General features: G+C 47.0%; 1 protein-coding gene and 1 pseudogene across 7 annotated transcripts in view; both read right to left on the minus strand.

The window, feature by feature from the left end:
- Positions 1–8,094, minus strand: part of ZMYM5 (zinc finger MYM-type containing 5) — a 43,320-nt gene extending 35,226 nt beyond the window's left edge. Inside the window, exons 1-2 of one of the 7 annotated variants that reach the window (XR_011378894.2) lie at positions 7,863–8,092; positions 6,893–6,964 (exon numbers count right to left, since the gene is read on the minus strand). Coding sequence is in view for 2 of the 7 variants with exons in the window: in XM_008259940.5 (XP_008258162.4) it covers positions 6,893–6,964; positions 7,863–8,021 (231 nt within the window). In the remaining 5 variants the exon portion in view is untranslated. Of the gene's footprint in view, positions 1–6,892; positions 7,105–7,862 lie in introns of all 7 variants that reach the window. The other 6 variants (XM_008259940.5, XM_070049107.2, XM_070049104.2 and 3 more) reach the window with 6 other exon arrangements.
- A 5,001-nt stretch (positions 8,095–13,095) lies between these two features.
- LOC100358161 (nucleophosmin-like) lies at positions 13,096–14,301 on the minus strand (annotated as a pseudogene).
- Between the last annotated feature and the right edge of the window lie 11,170 nt (positions 14,302–25,471).

The following is a 25,471-nucleotide window of genomic DNA, read 5'->3' on the forward strand; positions in this document are numbered from 1 at the left end:
TTCTGTAGAAGAGTTCTTTCTCAGAAACTGAATTCTGGAACTAACAACCAGAAAAAGGAAAGATCTAAAGATAATGAACAAATCACCTTATAGAGAAAGAATCTGCTTTCTAGTCACCAATTCCTTTTTTCCCTTGGCCCTTCTGTTTCCTTCCCTTCCCTTGATCCCCTTGCTGCCCTGCACCTTTGGGCCACCCGCTCCATGCTTCCTGGTCTGCACGCTCCTCCATGTGGCTGGCTTCCGGTGCTCACTATGGTAACAGGTGAGGAGAATTGTTGCTGACAATGGAGTTCCCTGGAGTACTGGGAATGGCTTGCTTGGCTGTGATAATGCTCCACTTAGGTCTCTGCTATGGCCTGGGAAAGCAGTAAGAGGATGGCCCAAGTCCTTGGACCTCTGCACCTGTGTGGGAGACCAGGAAGAAGCTCCTGGCTCCTGGCTTCAGATCGCACAGCTCCAGCTGTTGTAGCCATCTGGGGAGTGAACCATCAGATGGAAGACCGACCTCTCTCTCTCTCTCTTTCTCTCTCTCGGATGGAGGACCTCCCTCCCTCCCTCCCTCCCTCCCTCCCTCCCTCTCTCTCTCTCTTTCTCTGCTTTTCCACTCTCTGTGTAACTCTGACTTTCAAATAAATAAATCTTTAAAAAAATAAAAAAAAATTTAAGATTTTTATTTATTTATTTGAGAGGTAGAGTTACAGACAGTGAGAGGGAGAGTCAGAGAGAAAGGTCTCCCTTCTGTTGGTTCACTCCCAATGGCCACAACAGCTGAAGCTGAGCTGATCCGAAGCCAGGAGCCAGGTGCTTCTTCCTGGTCTCCCATGCAGGTGCCCAAGGACTTGGGCCATCTTCTACTGCTTTCCCAGGCACAGCAGAGAGCTGGACTGGAAGAGAAGCAGCCAAGACTAGAACTGGCACCCATATGGGATGCCAGCGCCACAGGCAGAGGATTAACCTACTGCGCCATGGCACTGGCCCCCACCAATTCTTTTTCTTAAAAAAAAAACATCTATTTATTTACTTTGAAAGCCAGAGTTACTGAGAGATCTTCCATCTGTGGTTTACTAACCAGATGTCCCCAACAGCCAGCACTGAGCCGGATTGAAGCCAGAAGCCAGGAGCTTCATCTAGGTCTCTCATGTGGGTGGCAGGGCCCAAACACTTGGGCCATCTTCTGCTGATTTTTCCAGGCCGTTAGTAGGGAGCTGGATCAGAAGTGGAGCAGCTGGGTCACTAACTGGCACCCATGTGGAATGCCAACATCACAGACAACGACTTTACCAGCTACACCACAATGCTGGCCCCTAGCCACCAATTCTTTTTTTTTTTTTTTTTTTTTTTTTTTGACAGGCAGAGTGGACAGTGAGAGAGAGACAGAGAGAAAGGTCTTCCTTTGCCGTTGGTTCACCCTCCAATGGCCGCCACGGCCAGCGCACTGCAGCCGGCGCACCGCGCTGATCCGACGGCAGGAGCCAGGTACTTATCCTGGTCTCCCATGGGGTGCAGGGCCCAAGCACCTGGGCCATCCTCCACTGCACTCCCTGGCCACAGCAGAGAGCTGGCCTGGAAGAGGGGCAACCGGGACAGAATCCAGCGCCCCGACCGGGACTAGAACCCGGTGTGCCGGCACCGCAAGGTGGAGGATTAGCCTAGTGAGCCGCGGCGCCGGCCCCAATTCTTAATCTTAAGTGACTAGTCTACAACTGAGTAATATCTAAAAAAAGACTCTCATATAAAAAAGAGGAAAAAAATAAAGTTAAGACATAATGTGGGGCCAGCACTGTGGCTTAGCGGGTGAAGCCGCCGCCTGCATTGCTGGCATCCCATATGGGTGCTGGTTAGTCCCAGCTACTCCACTTTCAATCCAGCTCTCTGCTATGGCCTGGGAAAGCAGTAGAAGATGGCCCAAGTCCTTGGGTCCCTGCACCCACGTGGGAAGCCCGGAAGAGGCTCCTGGCTCCTGCCTTAGGATTGGCACAGCTCTGGCTGTTGTAGCCAACTGGAGAGTGTACCAGCGGATGGAAGACTCTCTCTCTCTCTGCCTCTGCCTCTCCTTCTCTTTCTGTGTTAACTCTGAATTTCAAGTAAAATAAAATAAATCTTAAATATATATATATAATGCAAGGAAAAAGTGAAAAATCACAAAATTATCCTTGGTACTCTAGATGGGTGATAGAAATGGGAAACTCAGTAAAGGGTTGAACAATAAAGCTGAGGTAGGGCAGGCATTCGGCCTAACAGTTGACAAACCCATCAAATGCCCAGCTCAGCTCCTAACTCCAGCTTCTGACTAATGTAGACCCTGCAGGGAACTGGCATAGCTCAAGTGACTGTGTTCCTGGCTTCACCCAACCCCTGGGTAGGGTAAAGGGGATGTATGGCAGGCATTTGGAGAATGAACCAGTAGATGGCAGTGTTCTCTCTCTACCTCTCAGATGGAAAAAAACAAAACAAAACAAAAACTGCTTTTAAAAAGTAGAAACAGGGGCCGGCTCTGTGCCATAGCTGGTAGTGTCGCTGCCTGCAGTGCCAGCATCCCATGTGGGTGCCAGTGTGAGTCCCGGATGCTCCATTTCTGATCCAGCTCTCTGCTGTGGCCTGGAAGGGCAGTCGAGGATGGCTCAGGTCCTTGGGCACCTGTACCCGTGTCGGAGCCCCGGTGGCGGGGGAGGCTCCTGGCTCCTGGCTTCAGATGGCCATCGAGGCTGTCTGGGGAAGGAAGACCTCTCTTTCTCTCTCTCTCTACTTCTGCCTCTTTGTGACTCTGCCTTTCAAATAAATAAACAAATCTTAAAAAAAAAAAAAGAAACATACATGAAACTTGTATAATTTAAATAAAAGTTTTTTTTTAAAAAAAAGCAGAAACTAGCAAAGAAAAAAAAAAAGAAAGCTGAAGAAATCTCAGAAAATACAGGGAAAAAATAAAAATATGAATTTGGGGACTGACACTGTGGTGTAGCAGGTAAAACTGCCACCGCAACAAAGGAATCCCATGTGAGCACTTGTTCAAGTCTCAGATGCTCCATTTCCCATCCACCTCCCTGCTAATGGCCTGGAAAAGCAGCGGAAGATGATCCAAGTGTTTGGGCCTCTGCCACCCATGAGGAAGACTTGGATGAAGCTCCTGGCTTTGGCTTGGCCCAGCACTGGCCCTTGCAGTCATCTGGAAAGTAAACCACCAGATGGAAGATCCTTCAGTCTCTTCCTCTCTGTTTCAAATAAATAAATAAATAATTAAAACAAAAATTTCTGCCTACATATCCATTCATTTGAGTATATGTGTGGGTGTATCTCCTATAACTTTTATGCCACACACTACCTATTTTTTGAACATTTTCAAAATGTGAGAGGTGGGGCCAGTGTTGTGGTATAGCAAGTTAAGCTGCTTGCAATGCTGGTATTTCATAAGGGTGCTGGTTTGAGTTCCAGCTGCTCCACTGCCGATCTAGCTCCAGGGTAATGCTCCTTGGAAAGCAGCAATAGATGGCCCAAGAATAAAGCTCCTGGCTTCAGCTTGGTCTAGTGCCGGACACTGCAGCTATTTGGGGAGTGAACTAGTAGATGGAAGATCTCTATTTTTCCCCTTTCTCTCTGTAACATTTTCAAATAAATAATAATAACCAAAAAAATTTGAGAGGCTAAAAGAGGTGAGAAAGCCCATACTTCTCTCTGCTGGGTTGCTCCTAAAAAGTACATGTTAGCTCCCCCTAGCCCAAGGAGCTGGAAATTAATCCAGGTCTTTCTCATGGTGGCTGGACCCAATAACTGGAGCCATCACTGTTGCTTCCCAAAGTATACAGGAAGCTGAAATCAGGAGCCAGAGGCAGGACTTGAACCCAGGGACTCCGTTATCGGATGTGTGAGTCTTAACTGTCAGGCCAACCTTTTTACCTATTTTTATACTCTTTTCAATTATCATAATAATCTTGAGAAGATAGATATAACTTGTTCATTTATCTTAATAAACTTTCACAGAATAAGTGATTTCCCAAAGTAGGAGAGCAGAGATTCAGCTTCAATCTGGCCAGTACCTAAACCAAGTCCTTTGTATTACAGCATGTTGCAAATACCCTAGAGACACTCTGCTGAAGAAAATACCTTTTCTAAGTAGTAATAACTGAGTGACATGTTACCCTGCTAAGCCTTAGTCCTCACTAGCTTTCATTTCCTGTGAAGGCCCATCATTGCTCTGGAGCCACACTCACATCTGATCATCTCATCAAACTACTATCACTGAATGTGAAATATTACCACTTCAGGTATCCTAAGAAAATAGCTCACATGATACAATATCCATTCCTAAAAGCTAGATATAGAACTGTACAACACACTATCAGAGGTTTAATTAAAGAGGTATACTGTGAGGGAGGCATAAAAAAATAAGAGCAAGTAACTTGGCAGGCAGCAACAAGCAACAGGGAAGGCAGGGATTCTAGAATGGGAAATAAGCTAATCATAAGGTTTCTTTTAATGAGCAATGGAAAACTCTTCTATCAAAACAGGCAAAATCTAAGATTCTACAGAATCCCAGACAATAATGGTAAAACTTCTTAAAAAAATAATTATCAGGGCTGGCACTGTGGTATAGTGGGTAAAGCTGCAGTCTGAGGCCAGCATTGTCGCACAGTAAGTTAAACCTCCGCCAGCAGCGCTGGCATCCCATATGGGTACTGGTTCTAGTCCCAGATGTTCCTCTTCCAAATAGCCTGGGAAAATAGTAGAAGATGGCCCAAGTGCTTGGGCTCCTGCACTGACATGAGGGACCTGGAAGCTTCTGGCTTAGATGGGTGCAGCTCTGGCCACTGCAGCAATTTGGGGAGTGAAATAGCAGATGAAAGACCCTTCTCTCTATCTCTCCCACTCTCTGTAACTCTACATATCAAATAAATTAAAAAAAAAAATCTTAAAAAAATAAAAAGTTTCAGCCTAAGATGCTGGCATCTCACATGGACAATGGTTCATGTCCTGGCTGCTCCAATTCCAATCCAGCTCTCTGCTAATGGCCTAGGAAAAACAGCAGAAGATGCCCCAAGTATTTGGGGCCCTGCCATCCATGTGGGAGTCCTGGAAGGAGCTCCTGCCTGTGGCCATCTGGGGAGTGAACTAGCAGATTGAAGATCTCTATCTCTCCCTCTAACTCTTTCAAATAAGTCTTAATAAAAAAAATTATTATTTGACTCTTAATGAGATTATCAGTTCAAACACTATTGTTAAAATCATTAACTGAGGGGCCAGTGCTATGGTGCAGTAGGTTAATCCTTCGCTTGTGGCACCAGTTCTAGTCCCGGCTGCTCCTCTTCCAATCCAGCTCTCTGCTATTGCCTGGGAAAGCAGTGGAAGATGGCCCAAGTGCTTGGGCCCCTGCACCCACATGGGAGACCTGGAAGAAGCTCCTGGTTCCTGGCTTCGGACTGGTATAGCTCTGGCCATGGTGGCCACTTGGGGAATGAACTGGCGAAAGGAAGAATTTCTCTCCATCTCCTCTCCCTCTTACTGTCTGTAACTCACTCTACCTCCCAAATAAATAAATAAAATCTTTTAAAAAAATCACTGAATAGTTAACAGAAAAATGAGCATTTGTATTGTATCAAAATGAACACATAGGGGCCAGCGCTGTGGCACAGCAGGCAAAGCTGCTGCTGCAGTGCCACCATCCCATTCGGGCACCGGTTTGAGTCCTAGCTGCTCTACTTCTGACCCAGCTCTCCACTGTGGCCTTGGAAAGCAGTAGAAGATGGCCCAAGAAAGGGCCCTTGCCCCCATGTGGGAGACTCGGAAGAAGCTCCTGGCTCCTGAACGGCACAGCTCTGGCTGTTGTGGCCATCGAGGGAGTGAACCAGCAGACAAAAGACCTCTCCATTTCTTTCTCTGTCTATCTGTAACTCTGCCTTTCAAATAAATAAATAAATTTAAAATAAGTAAATAAATCTTAAAAAAAAAAAAAAAAAAAAGGTGTGGAAGAAATGGCTGATTGTGCCCTAGACAGCAGTGAACTGTACTTCAACATCCTACTACAGTGTTTGCAATGTTATGGAGCCATTAAAAATAATGAATACATAGATGACCTTCTGGTAGCAATGAAAAAAATATTCACAGTGGAGGTATAAGGTAGTCACTACAAATTCAGGTGTCAATCTTAGACTCAAGAATATTGTGGGGCAAGTGCTGTGGCGTGGCAGGTGGAGTCACCGCCTGCAGTGTCGGCATCCCATATGGGTGCCGGTTCGAGTCCTGACTGCTCCAATTCCAATACAGCTTTCTGTTGTGGCCTGGGAAAGCAGTAGAAGATGGTCCAAGTTCTTGGGCCCCTGCACCGGCACAGGAGACCCGGAAGAAGTTCCTGGCTCCTGACTTCGGATCGGTGCAGCTCTGGCCGTTGTGGCCATCTGGGGAGTGAACCAGCTGATGGAAGGCCTCGCGTGCTCTCTCTCTCAGTGTAACACTGACTTTCAAGTAAATAAATAAATCTTTAAAAAAAAAAAAAGAATACTGTGACAAACTAGATGTGTTCCTGGAGGTGAGGCTTGTTAAGGGACTTTCAGATTACATAAACAAATCTTCCTCGAAAGAAAGACAAACACTTAAAAAAAAAAGCCCTCTCTTCCTCAACCTTTAAATATATTACCTACCAAGTTTTTAATCCAGGAAGGGGGGAGGAATTATCCTCTGGGAATAAAAATAGTTATATACAAAGCATTTAAAATGGAGCTAATGTGAAGTCTTGCCAGCACCCTTTCCCAGTGACTTCCTAGGAATTACTTTGACTTGGTTCTGGGGACAGAGGCCCTCAAGTCATTACTCTTCAAGATACTGGAAAGGCAAATCCCACAGCCACAACACCCTACTACTGCACTGAAAAAGTGCACTACACAGAAAAGCAGAGTACAATCACCCACAACGGAGATATTTTCGTTCTGATTTCTGCCAAGGTTTCACCAGGTTGGTCTGAAGGAGATTCCTGGTTCTAGAGCACGAGATGAAAAACGATTTAGTTACAGCCAACCTGGACGCAGCACCGACTCCTCCACGCCAGAGGGAGAAGGCAAAAGGATAAGAAGAGGTCAAGGAGTCTCCGAGCTCTGCTGTCCTCCCCCCACGCCAATACTGGGGAAAAACCAAGGTTAAAAATTAAAATAAAATAGGAACTGTTACGCAGAGACAAAGCCGAATCTTTTTATTTCAACTACAGGATGGGGGCTGGGGGTGAGCTGAACCTGAGCAGGGAGGGGGAAGGGCAAAGGTTGCCCTTTCCTTCTCCAAGTCGCGCACCCAGCATCATCCACGGCCCCCGGACACCAAAGGGAAGGAAGCCTAAGGGTCACGGCGCCGCTGGTCCCGTGTTCGCCCCAGCAGTAGCCCTGGGCTCCAGATCTGTCTCCCCAGCAGTGGGCGAAGGGCTCCAAGTCCGCCATTAGAAACTCGCCCACGTAAGAAGTGAGGAGAAACAATGTGCCGGGGAAGAAATGAGCCGAGGGAACCCGGCAGGGCAGAGGTGGCAGCCCTTGCCCCGAAAACACTTAGGAACCTCGGCTCGGAACCACAGAGTGGGCGCGCAACCCCGCGAGCCCCACTGGCGACCGGCACCCCCACCCCCACCTCCGCCGGAGAAAAAGGAAAACACCCCGGGACCGCCCGGCGACCCCCGCGCCCACGTCCGCCTCAACCCAACCCACCCGCCCGACCGCCCGCGACGGGAGCGCGGCCTCGACGCGACGAAGAAGGCCGCCGCGGGGTATTCAGCCCGGGTGGGTGGGAGCCTCCGAAGGTTTCCCTCACGCGTTCCCGCCGCCTCCTCAGCTGCTCCCAGCCACCTCTTACTCTCGACGGCTCTGCACAGGGAAGACATCAAGGAGAAGCCTTACCGGGTTCCGGCTGCGGCTCCGCAAAACGAACCTCCCCTTTCCTCTGCCGACACCCACAACTCTCCTCAGCTCAGTCCCGGCTTTAGCGCTGGTGAGGAGGAGGTGGGAGAAACAGCAACCGAGCTCTGCGGGCGAAAACTTCGTCTCCCGCACACTCATTGGCTATCCGGGGAGGCGGGCCAAGGCGTCCTGGGCACCTCCATTGGCTGGGGCTGCCTTCCTTCAGAACCACCCCCTCCCCTTAAAGGGGTGGTCCGAAAGCCTGTCCCTCAGGCCTGGGCCACACCTCCGGTCCTGCTGTCCCCGCCCCCCGTCAGCCGGAGTCCTCCGCTCGTGCCCCCGCACCCACCCACGAGGCGGCCGGACCGACTTCTGCGATCTGCTGCGTTGCCCGTGGTTCAGCTTCTAGGGGACTGGGGGACTCCGGGACCAGGACAGAAAAGGGGGGCTGAGGTGGCGACGCCGGCACTCGCCGACTTGGGCGCTCAGGCCGCAAATGCGGCTCCCACAGACCCTGTCCGAGGACGTACGCGGCCTCGATTCCCAAACGTTCTCTCTGTCCAGTCTCGAGCCCCCCGTGAGGGGCGAGGCCAAGGGCGCGGCCTGGGCCCCGGGTTAAGGGGTCTCCTGGGTGCCCTAAGAGCCATGGGCGCACTCCACTCTCGCCTCGCTCCCGTGGGGGAAAGAGTCCCCCACCTCCTGTCATGGCTGTAGCTGGAGAGGACGTCCTCCATTTTGTCCGAATTGCTGTGGGACCTTAGGACCCTTTCAAAACCTAACCCCGTGGGGCCAGAAACTTGGCCCCCTGGCGGCCCGCGCTAGGTTCTGCCATTCGGCCGAGAGAACGGCCTCGCTGCGGTGGGGAGGGGGCGCGACGGTGGGGAGACCAAGACCCTCTCCCCGCCTCCTTCAATCAAGATGGAGGGAGCTGCGGAGCCGGGTTCTCCCCCGGCTCCAGGGACCCAGGCCTGCCCCGGGGGCGCCCTCATCGCTGCCGTCTTCTCTCCCCACCGGGCGCTGGCCTCCCGACCTCCCTCGGCCTCTCCAACATCTGGTCCAAAAGGGCTGATGAAGGCTCCACCTCAAGGCCCGCTCCATCGCTTCGCCCACCCTGTGCGGACCCCGCACTCCCCCGGGAGCCGGGCCAGGACGGACGGCGCCCGAGGGAGGTGGACCCAGGGCCACGTCCACGAGGGTCTTCCGTTTTGTGCCTTGTCTACACCTACGTCTTCAGGGGACGTCGAGGTGCTGTAGCTTGGCAAGATAACGCCTAAAGATAAAAGTGATGCCTCTTTGGTCTCGCCCTGGCGGTTGTTAGTGGAATTGCAGCTGGTGGTGTTGACTTGCGAAGTTGGTGAAATACCGAGGGGCCTAGAAATTCACATACAGCGACGTTTTTAAAAAACACGTTGATCCCCTTTTTGCCCCTTTCTCTGGGATATGACAAGGTCGCATGTTTATTAAATGAGAATTAGACGTAAGCCATCTAAGAAATGTGAGTTCATGTTTGATGAATGAGAATATTGTTTAAGACGTGTATTATAGAGTGGTATCTTTATTTTATGGAAATTCTCAATATTGCCGACATTTTAAAAAGTAATTACTACTTGGAAATAAGTGAATAAAAATTAATGGCAATATTTCTTGACGGCTGTACATTATAACGAAACATTTTCCATTAGCATGTGTAAGTACGAAGCCAGAGGCACAGTGAGTTTAATAAAGACCCCATAGAGAAAATGTAAAGTTTGTCAAACACAAAGCCAAAGCTACATGTCATGCATTTTCTGAAGGCTTATCGGGTACTCTTCAAAGATTAAGAATTCATTAACATCATTATTTCAGGGAGTGCCTTATTCCATTGTAACAAAATACACAGTTGGTAAATTATAAATTATAGAAGTTTATTTTGTGGTGGGCATTTGATGCAGCAGTTATGAGTCTTCATTGAACACTTATATCCCATATTGGATTAACCTGGATTTAAGTCTCTGTTCTATACTTGCTTCCTGCCAGCCACATGGGAGACTCAGAATGAATTCCCAGCTCCTAGCTTTGGCCTAGCTCAGCCTTAGTTGTTGCACGCATTTGGGGAGTGACCCACTGGATGGAAAATCTCTCTCTCTCATCATACATTTAAAATGAAAAAAAAATTTTAACCAAAAAAATTTTTAGAAGTTTATTTGGCTCATATTTTTCTGGAGTTGGCAAGTCCAAGATCCAGGGATCACATCTGTCTTAATGCATGCCAACATGGTAGAGAGCATCAGGGCCTGCTTAAGAGAACAGAACACAAAGATAGCTCACTTTTTTAAAAAACTTTTTTTTAGTTTCAAAGGCAGAATTACAGAGATAGAGGGAGAGGCAGAAAAAAGAGATCATGAAAGATCTGCTGATTCACTCCCCAAATGGCCACAACAGCCAGAGCTGGGTCAATTTGAAGCCACGAGCCAGGAGCTTCTTCCGGATTTCCTACGTGGGTGCAGGGCCACAAGGACTTGGGCCATCTTCTACTGCTTTCCCAGGCCACAGCAGAGAGCTGGATCAGAAGTGGAGCAGCCAGGACTCAAACTGGTGCCCATACAAGATGCTGGCACTGTAGGCGGCAGCTTTACCCGCTATGCCACAGTGCTGGCCCCTCATGCGCGCCTAATATACACTACTTATAGAGGGTTGAATGGTACCCTCCTCAAAAGATTATCAACCCAGAAACTGTGAAAATGATCCTTTTTTGGAAAAAGAGTCTTTGCTGATATAACTAAGGATGTTGAGATGAATTCATCCAGAATTATGGTGGGCCCTAAATTCAGTGAAAGTGTCCTTTTGAAAGAATACAAAAAAGAGAAAGGTGAAAATAGAAGTGGAATTTGGTGGTAATACTATTCCCAGCCAAAAAATGCCTGGGGCCTTGACACAGAACCTCAAGGAAAAGAATTCTCAACCTGTTAATGAGGCTGCAAGTGGCTTAATCCCCAGTTAGCCTCCAGGTGGCAACACCTTCCTCAAGCTCTGTGACACCCTGAAGCACAGGACCAGCAAAGCTACACCTTGACGTCTGGCCCTAAGAAACTGTGAGGCCATAGACGTTTACTCCTTCACGCTCTAGAGGCCAGAAGTCCAAAATCAATTTTTATTGGACTGAGATCAAGGGGTTGACATGGGCACACTCCCTTGAGAGGCTCTAATGGAGAATCTGTTCCTCACCTCTTCCAGCTTCTGGTGTCTACTACGTATCTTGGCTTGAAGCCACATAATTCCAGTGCTTACCTCCATGGTCACATTGTTTTAGCCTCCCCCGTGTGTCAAATCTGTCTGGCATCTGTCTTATAATGTGATTTCAGTTAGGGCCCAACCTGATTATCCCATACTCTCCCTAACTCAAAATCCTTTACTTAACATTCACAGATCTTTGCTGTGTAAAGGAACATTTGCAGATCCCAGAAATTAGGACCTGCTATCTTTGATGCCCATAAGTCAGCCTACTATAGCTAGTGAGAACCATTTAGATGTATTTTATTTATTTATTTTCATTCTATTTGAAAGGTAGAAAAAGAAACAGGTACTGATTTACTCTCCAAATTCCCAAAGCAGCCAGGGAGAGGCTAGGCTGAAGCAGGAGCCCAGATCTCAATTTAGGTGTCCTATGTGGGTGGCAGGGAATCCGGTACTTGCTGCTGTAACTGTACCAAATACAACTCTCTTTCCTTTTCATACTCTGATAAACAAAAGCTAGCTTCTGAGCTTGTGACTAACCAGAGTGTCTATTCTGTTCAACAGATAAATAATGCTTGTTTTGAGTTTCAGAATCTGGCCTTGGGAAAGCCAGTTTAAGTTGCAAACTAGTCCAGCTGTCTTAAGCCAACAATACCATATGATTGAATTTATTGTAACAGCATATAAAGGAGGTATGGGCTTCATTCTGGTTAATGAAACACTGAAATCTCTTAACACAATACTTCACCTCTTCCAGATCCAAGCCAAATAATATTTTTGTCAGCTGCTTAGAGGTGAAGAATATTCTGTTGTGTCCTCTTCATGAAGCCCTCATCAAGCCATCAAGGAAGTTTCTCAAGAAAATACCTTGACCTCTAAGATTGATAAAATTCCCTGTTATCAGACCTGCAGCTGCTTTCTGCACCTGTCTGCTCCTGACTTGTAGTATTCACATCTTTAGCAAACCAATCTCCCTTTGCACTTTTTTTTTTTAAGATTTATTTATTTACTTATTTGAAAGGAGAGTTACTGAAAGAGGCAGAGATAGAGAGACTTTTCATCTGCTGGTTCACTCCCCAAATGGCCACAACAGCTGGAGCTGGGCTCGATCCGAAGCAAGGAGACAGGTGCTTCTTCCGGGTCTCCCATGCAGGTGCAGGGGCCCAAGGACTTGGGCCATCTTTCACTGCTTTCCCAGGCCATAGCAGAAAGCTGAATGGGAAGTGGAGCAGCCGGGACTTGAACAGGCGCCCATATAGAATGCCAGCACTGCAGGCAGTGACTTTATCAGCTATGCCACAGCGCCGGCCCCGCTTTTACACTTCTTAAAAGCCCAAGACTGCCCTCACTGAGCAGGACCGTAGCTTTTTGAGGACGCTAGTCTGCTACCCTCCTTGTCCATCAGTTGATTAAATTTTATTGTTGCTTTAGCCTAATAACTTTACCCTGATTCTGATTCGGCACTGTAAGACAAGGACTAGACTTTCAAGTAACGCTGCTTCCAGGTGTGCAAATTAGCTAGATTAGAAGCAGAAAAGCTGATACTCATAGCAGTCACTCTGCTATAGGCTGAGGGTATCCCTAAAGAAATGTTTTAACCACAATTCCAAAAACCTGCATCTCTGAAAGTCTCCATTCTCCTTTAAATACTGTGTTGTATCTATTTTGTTAGGGAGTATAATCTCTGTATACTATTACTTTTTTTCTACTTTATTAAAATACTGAGTTTATTTCACATGTATATTTGTCTTCCCACCATTTCCACGTCTGACCACTGCTACTACTGTGTCCTATCATAACATTCCATACCTACTTAAAACCAAGCAAACGGTGGAGTTCCATCTTTAAAAACTAAACAGGCATTTTGGACAACACATTCTTGGCAATGGGACCTGGACAACATTTATCAAACATGGTAGGGAAAGTTCTCACTCTGCATTATAAAAAGGACAGCCAGATATCAACTGTTACAGAAATGAAATAAGACAGAAAATTTTAACAAACTGTTTAAACGGTTTTCTTAGAGAGACTTCCTCTACTGCTAAAGATCTTGAATAGCCTCCTGGTCAAGTCATCCAGAAGCAATTCTTCATATAATTGATGAATTTGGCTTCCACTTTGGGAAGAGAACCACCTTTTTCTATACTTGCTAGCATTTTTGCTTTACTGTCTTCTTCAGACCTAGTTCCTTTTGGTGTTTTAAGAGTTTTTTTTCTTGGCCGGCGCCACGGCTCACTAGGCTAATCCTCCGCCTTGCGGTGCCAGCATACCAGGTTCCAGTCCAGGTCGGGGCGCCGGATTCTGTCCCGGTTGCCCCTCTTCCAGGCCAGCTCTCTGCTGTGGCCAGGGAGTGCAGTGGAGGATGGCCCAGTGCTTGGGCCTTGCACCCCATGGGAGACCAGGAGAAGCACCTGGCTCCTGCCTTCAGATCAGCGCGGTGTGCCGCCCATTGGAGGGTGAACCAACGGCAAAGGAAGACCTTTCTCTCTATCTCTCTCTCTCACTGTCCACTCTGCCTGTCAAAAAAATTTTTTAAAGTTTTTTCCTGTTTTTTGAAGGATCCTTGATCTTTTGATTTTGGTGTTGATGGTTTTGAGTCTTTCCCATTCTGGTTTGATTTTTGTGCATTTTTGGCTGGGGTATCTCATATAGATTTCTTCACTGGAGTTTTTTCTTCTGTTTCCTCATTCTCATCATCATCTTTATCATCATCATCATCTTTATCATCATCATCATCGTCATCTTCATCATCTTCAGCAGCAGCAAGCTTTGCTTTTTTCTGTGGTACCTTGCTATCCCCTCCAGGGGCAGATCGTTTTCCAGATATACTTAATAGCTTCACATCTTCCTCCTCTTTGTCTTCTGACTGCATCTTCCTCCACCCCTACTAAGTGCTATCCACTAATATGCACAGGCACTGAACCACACTTCAACCTTAATACCGCAGGTGGTGTTATTTCAGAGCCCCCAAGGGAAACTGTTGGCTGTACAGACATTTTCAATGTTGCCAGTGTTACTTTAATTGGACTGCCTTCATAATTCATTGCCTCTGCTTCAACAATGCGCAGTTCATCCTTTGCACCAGCTCCTAAACTGGCTGTCCTTAAAGATAACTGGTGCTCATTGTCCACTTAAAAGTGACGCTGTTTGTCAGCCTTTAGTTCAAAACCGAAAACATAGTTCTAGGGCCTCGGGGGCTCATGTCCATGTCCATAGAATCTTCCATGAGGCAAAGGGATGAACTTAGGTGGGAGAGAAGCAGAAATTAGATGCCCTCTGCTGCAAAGAACAGCCACGCAGGATGGAATCACGCCAGGGCATACTATTACTTAATATCCCAAATGCATTATTTATGTCCTGATATGCATTTTTAAAATTAATCTGAGTCTCTAGAATGTATTTTTAAAGATTTATTTATTTATTTGAAAGTAAATTTATTTGAAAGTTAGTTACACAGAGAGGAGAGGCAGAGAGAGAGAGAGAGAGAGAGAGGTCTTCCATCCATTGGTTCACTCCCTAGATGGCCACAACAGACGGAGATGCGCTGATCTGAAGCCAAGGGCCAGGAGCTTTTTCTGGGTCTCCCATGTGGGTGCAGGGGCCCAAGGACTTGGGCCATCTTCTACTGCTTTCCCAGGCCACAGCAGAGATCTGGATGGGAAGTGGAGCAGCCGGGTCTCGAACCCATACCCATACGGGATGCCAGTGCTTCAGGCCAGGGCGTTAACCACTTGTACCACATGGCTGGCTCCCCGCCCCCATATACTTTTGATACTATATGTAAGTATATACAGGTGCTTCAAAAAGTTAATGGAAAAAATAGAAGTAAAATTATGAGTTTAATTTTGTCGCTCCCCGTCTTCATGGAGGAACGACACAGGACCCTGTGCTGTTCTTTCGTCTGCTCGGCCCTTCCCGGGTTGGCTGCTGGTCCTTCCCGGGTTGGCTGCTGGTTCTTCCCGGGTTGGCTACTATCCCTTCCACCTCCGTGGAAGGGCAGTTCCCCCTGGCCACATTCCCCACTTCCGCAGGGGAGCGGCACACCGCCGGCCGGCTCTCTCGGGAGCTGCACAGGTGTTCCCCTTAGATGTTCCTGGTGCATGCCGTCTCTCTCCTCCTTTATAGTCCTCCTCCGCCAATCCTAACTCGGCTGCCCACACGCCGAGTACGCTGCTCTCCAATCAGGAGCAAGTCCTACAGTTTATTGGCTGAACTGGAGGCAGCTGTGTAGAAGCCTCTTTCTTCTCTCCCAGCGCCATATTGTGGGAGAGCAGATGCATAGAATAAGTCTTAATTCCAGTAACAGTCTAGTCCGAATTGCTCCCCACAGATCCCCCTTTCTTTTTACTTTTTGGCGTTGATACACGCCTGTCTTCGGTGTCCCGCGGCACACACTCTGCTCTACTTGCTAGAGTTGCCACAGGTTCTTACAAGTCCTATCAATCAGGCAAACCGAATCCGGGTCCTCTCTTCGCCATGTTGTGAGGAGGTTTCTAGGCACTGATGCATGCCTGTGTTCGGTGCCCTGCAGCGCATGCTCTACTCTGCTAGAACTGCCTGCAGGTGCTTACAAAACCTATCAGGCAAACCGAATCCAAGCCTTCTCAGCGCCATATTGTGGGGAGGCTTATTGGTGTTGATTCGTGCCTATCTTCGGTGACCTGCAGCTCATACTCTGGTCGAGCCACCTGTTGGTGCTTACCGCCCTAATCAGGCAGACCGAATCCAAGCTCTCTCATTGCCATGTTGTGGGGTGACTTATTGGTGTTGATAACGTGCCTGTCTTCGGTGACCTGCGGCGCACAAGCTGCTAGCCGCCTGCAGGTGCTCATCGCCTCACTAATCAGGCAGACCGAATCCAAGCCTTCTCATTGCAGCATTGTGGGGAGGCCTTTCTATTTCTCTATTTCTCTATCTCCGGGCATTCCTATTTCTCCCATTTTACTTCTGTCTGCCAACATTCCTATTTCTCTCATTTTACTTCTAAACTTCTGTTTCTCTTATCCCTGCGGCTTCCCGGCGGCGCTCGCCCCGAGGCTGCTTCTCGGCACCTCGCCCCGCCGGCGGGCTCCCGGCTCTGCGCGGCTCGGCTTTGCGCGCACACTCCGCGGTCTCCACACCCCTTCGCGTCTGAACCACGGCCTCGCGCCAGCCCCGTGTTCCCTATCTATTCACGCCCCGTGCTCTCTCTGCACGCGGCGGCTTCCGCGAATGTTTCCGCCACCACCGGCATTCAGTCCAAGTTCCCCGGACTAACCTGGCGAATTCCAACCTGGCGGCCCACGTCTCTGCCTCTGGTTCCAGATCTTTGCCTTTTGCTCCCCGGGCTGACTTGAAGAATTCCAAGCTGGCTTAAGTCTCTGCCTCGGCCTGCACTCGCGGCTTCATCCTCCCTAACATTTTTCTCTACCCGGTATGTTTCCCTAAGTTTTCTTCCAACAATATTCCTCCTTCATTTCTCCTGGCCTCTCCCCACAGTCCGTATCCAAGTCTAAGTTTCTTATAGGTTTCACTTTCACTTTCAACCTGCAGTCCGTATCTGAGTCTAAGTTTCTTCTTGCTTTCACTTTAAATCCTAACTTCTTTCCCACAGTCCGTATCCGAGTCTATGCCTAGGCTTTCAATAGCTTCTTCTGGCACCTTTTTCGTCCGGCTTTCCCCTAGGCTCTTTGCTAGTCTCTCTGGTATTTTCCCATTTCTTCCCGTTTCTTCCCTCCTAGGTTTCCTATCTGAGTCACGGCACCATTATGTTGCTACCTGTCTTCATGGGGGAACGACACAGAACCCTGCCTAGGCTTCATATCCGAGTCACGGCACCATTATGTCGCTCCCCGTCTTCGTGGAGGAACGACACAGGACCCTGTGCTGTTCTTTCGTCTGCTCGGCCCTTCCCGGGTTGGCTGCTGGTCCTTCCCGGGTTGGCTGCTGGTTCTTCCCGGGTTGGCTACTATCCCTTCCACCTCCGTGGAAGGGCAGTTCCCCCTGGCCACATTCCCCACTTCCGCAGGGGAGCGGCACACCGCCGGCCGGCTCTCTCGGGAGCTGCACAGGTGTTCCCCTTAGATGTTCCTGGTGCATGCCGTCTCTCTCCTCCTTTATAGTCCTCCTCCGCCAATCCTAACTCGGCTGCCCACACGCCGAGTACGCTGCTCTCCAATCAGGAGCAAGTCCTACAGTTTATTGGCTGAACTGGAGGCAGCTGTGTAGAAGCCTCTTTCTTCTCTCCCAGCGCCATATTGTGGGAGAGCAGATGCATAGAATAAGTCTTAATTCCAGTAACAGTCTAGTCCGAGTTGCTCCCCACAAATTTGATCCAAAACCAATTTTGGAATTCATGCATAGTTTTTTCATAATAGGAATTTTCCATATATCATGAAGAAAAGTTTTTGCACCAAAATAAATTTACTTTAAATTCCATTTTTCCATGATCATTTTGAAGTTTCCTCATATATTAAATGCTTACCATCTGTCTTTTTGTCAATGTTACTTCAGTCATTATTGTTGTCCAAGATAATTTTCACAGATTTACGAGTAAGGGCTCAGTTATAATCTCTAACCTTGGTATGTAGTTGCTAATTTCCGTACTTCCTTTGGATTTGAAAATTGAGTAGACTGGGCTCATATTTCCCGTGGATTATTTTAAATGTATTAATTTTATTCTGGCATAAAGTATTATTGTCAAGAATATCTAGGGGCTGGCACTGTGGCATAGCCAGTAAACCTGCCTCCTTTAGTACTGTCATCCCATGTGGGTGCTGGTTTGAGTCCTGGCTGCTCCAGGAGAATGAACCAGCAGCTGGAAAAGTCTCTCTCTCTCTCTCTCTCTCTCTCAGTTTAATTTTGTCTTTCAAGTAAATTAAAAAAAAAAAAAAAGGTGCTTAAGAGCAGCCAGCATTGTGGTTAAGCCACTGCTGCAAAAACAGCATTCCATATGAGTGCTGGTTCAAGTTTTTTGTCAGACCTGGATGGAGTTCCAGGCTTCTGGTTTTGGTGTAGACCAGCCCCAGCCAGTGTGGCCATTTGAGGAATTAGCCAGCAGATGGAAGATCTCTCTGTCTCCCTTTGTCTCCGTAACTGCCTTCCAAATAAATAAGTAATATATATTTTTAAAAATCTATAAATAAATTTCATGTTCAGGCTTGGGTCTCATCCCCAAGATATTCCATGATATATGTGCAAATATTCTAAAATTAAAAATAAACAACTCCAAATATACTTTTGGCCCCAAACACTTCAGATAGAGGATGTCCATGGGACAGCGCAGATTAAAGTCTTGGCCTGCAGCACCAATATCCCATATGGATTCTGGTTAGAGTCCCAGCTGCTTCATTTCTGATCCAGCTCTTTGCTATGGCCTGGGAAAACAGTAGTGGATGTTCCAAGCCCTTGGGCCCCTGTACCTGCATGGGAGACCTGGAAGAAGCTTCTGGCTCCTGGCTTCGGATTGGAACATCTCTGGCCTTTGTGGCCATTTAGGGAGTGAACCAGCAGATGGAAGACTTTTCTCTCTCTCTGCCTCTGCCTCTCTCTAACTCTGCCTTTAAAATAAATGATAAAATAAATCTTAAAAAAAAAAAAGTCCAACCAGTATTGCCTCTAATTTTATAGCTCCACAGTGCCATCTTGTGTTATTAGAAGTTAAAATGATATGCCACCTACTTTCTGAGATTTGACCATATCTCTGTTGACCTCCTACTTTAACTTGGACTCTCCTTTTCCTTTGTATTCTTTGTTCTAGAACTGCTTAAATTTTCATTCCTGGGAATAGATCCAATGAATGTCTACTGGTTACTTTGGGAATTTTAACTCTCTGAGGCTGTTCTCTCTGGCTCCTCCTACACAGACGCTGATACCATTTCTCCCTGTAGCTCTTGGTGGTTTGTTGTTACTTGCTTGTGTTTTGTATTTTGAAGGATTACAAGGGATTTTTGTTACCATCCTAGCTGTCTTGTGCAGATTTTGGTTATTTTAAAAAAATATTTATTTCATTTATTTGAAATTCAGAGTTACAGAGAGAGGTGGGGAGAGACAAGAGAGAGAGAGAGAAATCTTCCATCCACTGATTCACTCCCCAAATGGCTGCAACAGCCAGAACAGGGCCAGCAGCTTCTTTCTGGTCTCCCATGTGGGCCATCTTCTGCTGTTTTCCTTAGGCACATTAGCAGGGAGCTGGATTAGAAGTGCACAGCTGGGACTCAAACCAACGCCCATATGAGATGCTGGTGTTGCAGGTTGCAGCTTTACCTGTTGAGCTACAAACGCTGGCCCTGAATTTTGTTTCTTAACTGAAAAATGTTAACTTATTTCCCAATCAGTAAAGACATATTGTTTGTTTTTATTTTTGTGCTCAGAACTTGAACAGTTATTAATTAAGTTCTTGGCAAGGAATATACTTGTCATCTTCTCTAGGGATGCCAACAGATCATAGGGTACCAGAATTTTCAATCTTGGTAGGACTGTTTTGAAGTAACAAAATTAGAAATCCATTCACAGGGATACACCCAAAACTGTCAAAACTTGTAAAAGGACATGATAAGATCTGTTAAAGTAGTATATCTACTTCTTTGGATTTAGATATCTTTACTTTTGAGAATCTATTTTAAAGGACTAGAAGTATCAGTATCAAGGACTGGCACCATGCAAGGGGTTAAGCTGCCGCCTGCAGTGCTGGTTTGACCCAAATCGGAGTGCCGGTTCAGGTTCAAAATCTGGCTGCTCCAATTCCAATCCAGCTTCCTGCTAATAATGCACCTGGAACACAATGAAAGATGGCCCAAGTATTGGACCCCCTCCATTCATGTGGGAGACCCAGATGAAGTTTAATGCTCCTGTCTTTAGCTTAGTCCAGCCCCATATACTGCAGCCCATTTAGGAGTGCACCAGCAGATGGAAGATCTCTTTTTCTCTCTGTGTCTCCCCCTCTCTATAATTCTGCCTTTCAAATAAACAAATAAATAAATCTTAAAAAGAAGCATCAACATCAAGAAACATACCCAAAGATATTAAAGCTACACCATTTGTAGTGTTTTGTAAAACAGTTGGGAAAAACCTGTATGTCCAAAATTAGGGAAATACTTATAGGACATTTACCTCTGGATAAATGAGACTTAAAATTAAATTAAGGCTCCGGCACTGTGGTGTAGTGGGTGCCTGAAGTGCTGGCATCCCATATGCATGTCAGTTCGAGTCCCAGCTGCTCCACACCAAATCCAGCTCTCTGCTATGGCCTTGGAAAGCAGTAGAAGATGGCCCAAGTCCTTGGGACCCTGTACCCACATGGAAGACTCAGAGGAAGCTCCTGGCTCCTGGCTTCAGATCGGTGCATCTCTGGCCATTGCTGCCATTTTGGGAGTGAATCAGCAGATGGAAGACCTCTCTCTCTATGCCTCTCCTCTCTCTGTGTAATTCTGACTTTCAAATAAATAAACAAATCTTTAAAATTAAATTAAGGTACCGGCTCTGTGGTGTAGCAGGTGAAGCCACCGCCTGCAATGCCGGCATCCCATTTGGGTGCCGGTTCGAGTCCTGGCTGCTCCTCTTCCAATCCAGCTCTCTGCTATGGCCCGGGAAAGCAGTAGAAGATGGCACAAGTACGCGGGGCCCTGCACCCATGTGGGAGACCCAGAAGAAGCTCCTGGCTCCTGGCTTCGGATTGGCACAGCTCCGGCCATTGCTGCCATTTGGCGAGTGCACTAGCAGATGGAAGACCACTCTCTCTCTGCTTCTTTTTCTTTCTCTGTGTATGTCTTTCATATAATAAATAAATCTTTAGAAAAAATCAAGTTAAATTAAAATAAGTTACAGATGTGTCAATTATCCTGGATGAATATCTGTTAACTATTGTGTCTAGAGAATGATCTGAAAGTTGGAAATTAGGCAAAAAAAATTTACTATATGAGCTTACTATTCTGCTACAGCATTAGCCAGAGTGTCCTCTAGTTCTCTCAGGATGGTAACTTGGTTTAATTTACTGTGTATAAGGGATTAGACCCCAAGCATTTTACAACTCTGTAAAATCAGAGATTAACTTGTAGGCAATTATTAAAGAAAGTATTATGGACTGATTTATGTCCCCCTCATTGGGTGTTGAAGTCCTAATACCCAATGCTCATATAAGGAGATAGGTTCTATAAGGAGGCAGTGAGGTAATAAAGGTAGTGAATAAGAAAGGTTCTATCTAATCTGATAGAACTCGTGCCCTTGAGACCTCAAAGAGCTCTCTCTCTCCTCTCTACTTTCTCTTTCTCTTTCTTCAAGTGCACCCAGAGAAGAAGCCATGTAAGAAAAAGCAAGATGAGGAAAAGGTCACCTGATGAGATATTAACCCTGAAGGTACCTTTATCTTGGACGTCAAGCCTTCAGAACTATGAATAAATGCATTTCTGTGAAAGCCATCCAGTCTGTGGTACTGTGTTATGCAGCCTGAGCAGACTACTACAGTATAATCATTTCCCCGTACTTAATAAAGAGTAAAGGGGTAGCTGTTGGGAACAGCACACTGAAGCCCTCCTTGGGATGCCCACGTTCTATGGTGGAGTGCCTAGGATTAAGTTCCACTTCCATTTCTGATCCAACTCCCAGCTCATGCACACCGTGGGAGCCAGCTGATGGTGACTCAAGTATTCGTGTTCCAGCCACTGACCTGGGAGACTCAGATGTGGAGTTCCAGGCTTCTGGCTATGGCCTGACCCATCCCTGCCTGTTGTGGGCAACTGGGGAGTGATTCAGTGAAAATCTCTCCGCTTTCTCTTTCTCTTGCTCTCTCTCTCTCTGTTACCCTGCTTTTCTTTTTTCTTTTTAAAAGATTTATTTATTTATTTGAAAGTCAGAGTTACACAGAGAGAGGAGAGGCAGAGAGAAAAAGAGAGAGAGAGGTCTTCCATCCGATGGTTCACTCCCCAAATGGCTACAACGGCCGGAGCTGTGCTGATCCAAAGCCAGGAGCCAGGAGCTTCCTTTGGGTCTCCCACGTGGGTGCAGGGGCCCAAGGACTTGGGCCATCTTCTACTGCTTTCCCAGGCCATAGCAGAGAGCTGGACAGGAAGTGGAGCAGCTGGGTCTTGAACCGGTATCCATATGGGATGTCCGTGCTTCAGGCCAGGATGTTAACCCACTGCGCCGCAGCGCCAGCCCCACCCTGCTTTTCAAATAAATAAAACTTCAAAACCATTGCAGTAATATATATTTAACATGAAAACTTTCATTTTCATAATTTTTTAAGATTTATTTTATTTATTTTACTTGAAAGTCACAGTTACACACAGAGAGGAGAGGGAGAGAGAGAGAGAGAGAGAGAGAGAGAGAGAGGTCTTTCATCCGCTGGTTCACTCCTCTACTGCTTTCCCAGGCCACAGTAGAGAGTTGGATTGGAAGTGAAGCAGCTGGGCCTTGAACCAGCGCCCATATGGGATGCCAGCACTGTAGGCAGCGGCTTTACCTGCTCTGCCACAGCACCAGTCCCCATTTTCATAATTTTAAGTGTCTAGTTCAGTAGCATTAATTACATTCACATTGGTGTGCAACTGTCAACACATCCAATACAGAAACCCTATAACTATTAAGAAATAACTTTCTGGCATGAGTGTTTAGCCCAGTGGTTAACATGCTGGTTGAGATACCCATAACTGAGTACCTGAGTTAGATTCTCAGTTCCCCATCAATGCAGATCTTGAGAGGCAGAGGTGATGGCTCAAGTAGCTGGGTCCCTGTCACTCAATGTGGGAGACTTCAGATTGGGTCCCTTGCTTCTGGCTCTGGTTCAGCCTCAGCTCTGGCTATTTGGAAAGTGAACCAGGGACTAGGAGCCCTCTCACTCTGCCTGTCTGTATTTATATCTCTGTCTCTTTGCCTTTCCAATAAATAGTACCAAAACTGATCTAAGAGTAACAATAAAGAAATAGCTTTCATAACCCCTGATAACTTCTATTTCAATCTGTTCTTTCTTAATGTAAATTTATTTATTTTGGAGGCAGAGAGAGAAGCACAATGGCCATGGAGCCAAAGCTGGGAGCTGAAAACTCAGTCTATATGTACCTTATGGGTGGCATAAATCTAATCACTGTTACAAATCACCTCTGCTGTTCAGGTTCTACATTAGCTGGAAGCCAGGAACAAGAGTGAGGAATCAAACCCAGGTACCATTGTGGGCCATAGACATCTTAACCACTAGGCTACATATTTGCCCCTCTATTCCAATTTCCACTTCAGAATTTACCTATTCTAGTTTATGTAAGTGAACTCATGGAAAAAGTGGACTCAGTAATAAAGGAAGAAAGGAAGGAAGGATGAAAGGAAGCAAGCAAGATAGAGGGTACTAGACAGTAACTTGAACATGTGTGGAAATATGAAGCTCTCTGGGGTGAGGCAAACATTTGGTGTAGCAGTTAAGGTCCCACTTGGAATACCACTATCCCACATCAGAGATCCTGCATTCGAATCCTGACTCCACTCCTGATTCCAGGTTCTTGCTAATGTATGCTCTGGGAGGCAGCAAGTGATAGCTCAAGTAGTTGGACTCCTGATGTCATGGAGTGGTTTGGTCCAGGTCCTTGTCTCCAGCACAGGAAGGAATTTGAGGAGACTTAGGAAAAGGTCACCAGAGATGCAAGATTTATTTGCACACACAGTGGAAGTACCACTCAAGAAGGTATACAGGCATGTTCTAGAGAGAGCTGCACTCAATGAGGTTGGGGTTCATCCCTGAATATGATCTGAAGATGTAGGAAGAAATGTCTGGGTCAGAGTTTACTTAAATATTGTAAGGGGGCAGAGTTTGGCCTTGGGTTTGAGTACCACTCATTTCCTTGTCCTTTTTTAAAAATTTCAGAAGTGTCATGGCATCAGCTGCCAGATGGGAGTAGGAGTGTCAGGCATAGTAATTTTATTATAATAACCTATTTTCAAAAAAGATTTATGTAGGCTGGCGCCGCAGGTCACTAGGCTAATCCTCCGCCTTGCGGCGCCGGCACACCGGGTTCTAGTCCCGGTCGGGGCGCCGGATTCTATCCCGGTTGCCCTTCTTCCAGGCCAGCTCTCTGCTATGGCCAGGGAGTACAGTGGAGGATGGCCCAGGTGCTTGGGCCCTGCACCCCATGGGAGACCAGGAGAAGCACCTGGCTGCTGGCTTCGGATCAGCGCGGTGCACCGGCCGCAGCGCGCTGGCCGCGGCGGCCATTGGAGGGTGAACCAATGGCAAAGGAAGACCTTTCTCTCTGTCTCTCTCTCTCACTGTCCACTCTGGCTGTCAAAAAAATAAAAATTAAAAATTAAAAAAAAAAGATTTATGTATTGGAAAGGTGGAGTGAGAGCAGAGACAAAGACATTTCCCATCCTCTGGTTCACACCCCAAATGGCCACAACGACCAGGGTTGGGCCAGGCTGAAGCCAGGAGCCAGGAACTCCATCTGGGTTTCCCACATGAGTCCAGGAACCCAAGTGTTTGGGTCATCACCTGCTGCCTCTTAGGCACATTAGCAGAGAGCTGCATCAGAGGTGGAGCAGCCAGGACTCAAATTGGAACTACAACACGGGCTGCCAATGTCACAGCAGCTTAATCTGCTGCACTACAACACTGGCCCCTATAATGACCTTATAGCTAGCTAAAGGTCATCAGAGGGTTGCAGCCAGCAGCCATGTTGGTTATCTTTAGATGGCACTGGTTCTGTGCAGGCAGGGCTGCAGCAAAGGCAGGGTTGCAGGGGTGGTCTTGGTAACCTCAGATCCTCCTCTTGCTGGCTATCTCCCTGCCTACATCATCACCACCCTCATGGGAGACCCAGACTGAGTTCCCAGCTCCCTTGGTCATAGATTGGCCCAGTTCTAGCTGTTTTAGGCACTTGGGGGCCTTGTTTCTGCTTCTCAAATGAAATAGATAAAATTTTTAAGAAGCTAAAAGTTTTCTGGGAGGAAGGAGATATAGGGTGGATAAATGAGTAGTAAAATGCAACTGAAGAGAGGGAAGGTATTCTAATGTTCTATAGCACAGCAGAGTAGCTGCAACAGTCAATTATGCATTTCAAAATAACTAGAGAAGGGGCCGGCGCCGTGGGTCAATCCTCTGCCTGTGGCGCCGGCATCCCATATGGGTGCTGAGTTCTAGTCCCAGTTGCTCCTCTTCCAGTCCAGCTCTCTGCTGTGGCCCAGGAAAGCAGAAGAAGCACCTGGCTCCTGGCTTCAGATCAGCATAGCACCGGCCGTGGTGGCCATTTGGGGCGTGAACCAACAGAGGGAAGACCTTTCTCTCTGTCTCTCTCTCTCACTGTCTAAACTCTGTCAAAAGAAAAAAAAAAAAAAAAAAGAAGCTAGAAAAGAGTTTGAAGGTTCCTGACACACAGAAATCATGCTTTTTGAGAAGAGAAAAATGATAATTATCCTGACTTGATCATTGCACATTATAT

This window comes from Oryctolagus cuniculus, chromosome 9 (assembly GCF_051225735.1).
Source record: "Oryctolagus cuniculus isolate XC-2025 breed Fujian yellow rabbit chromosome 9, ASM5122573v1, whole genome shotgun sequence".
In the NCBI taxonomy this organism is placed as follows: domain Eukaryota; kingdom Metazoa; phylum Chordata; class Mammalia; order Lagomorpha; family Leporidae; genus Oryctolagus; species Oryctolagus cuniculus.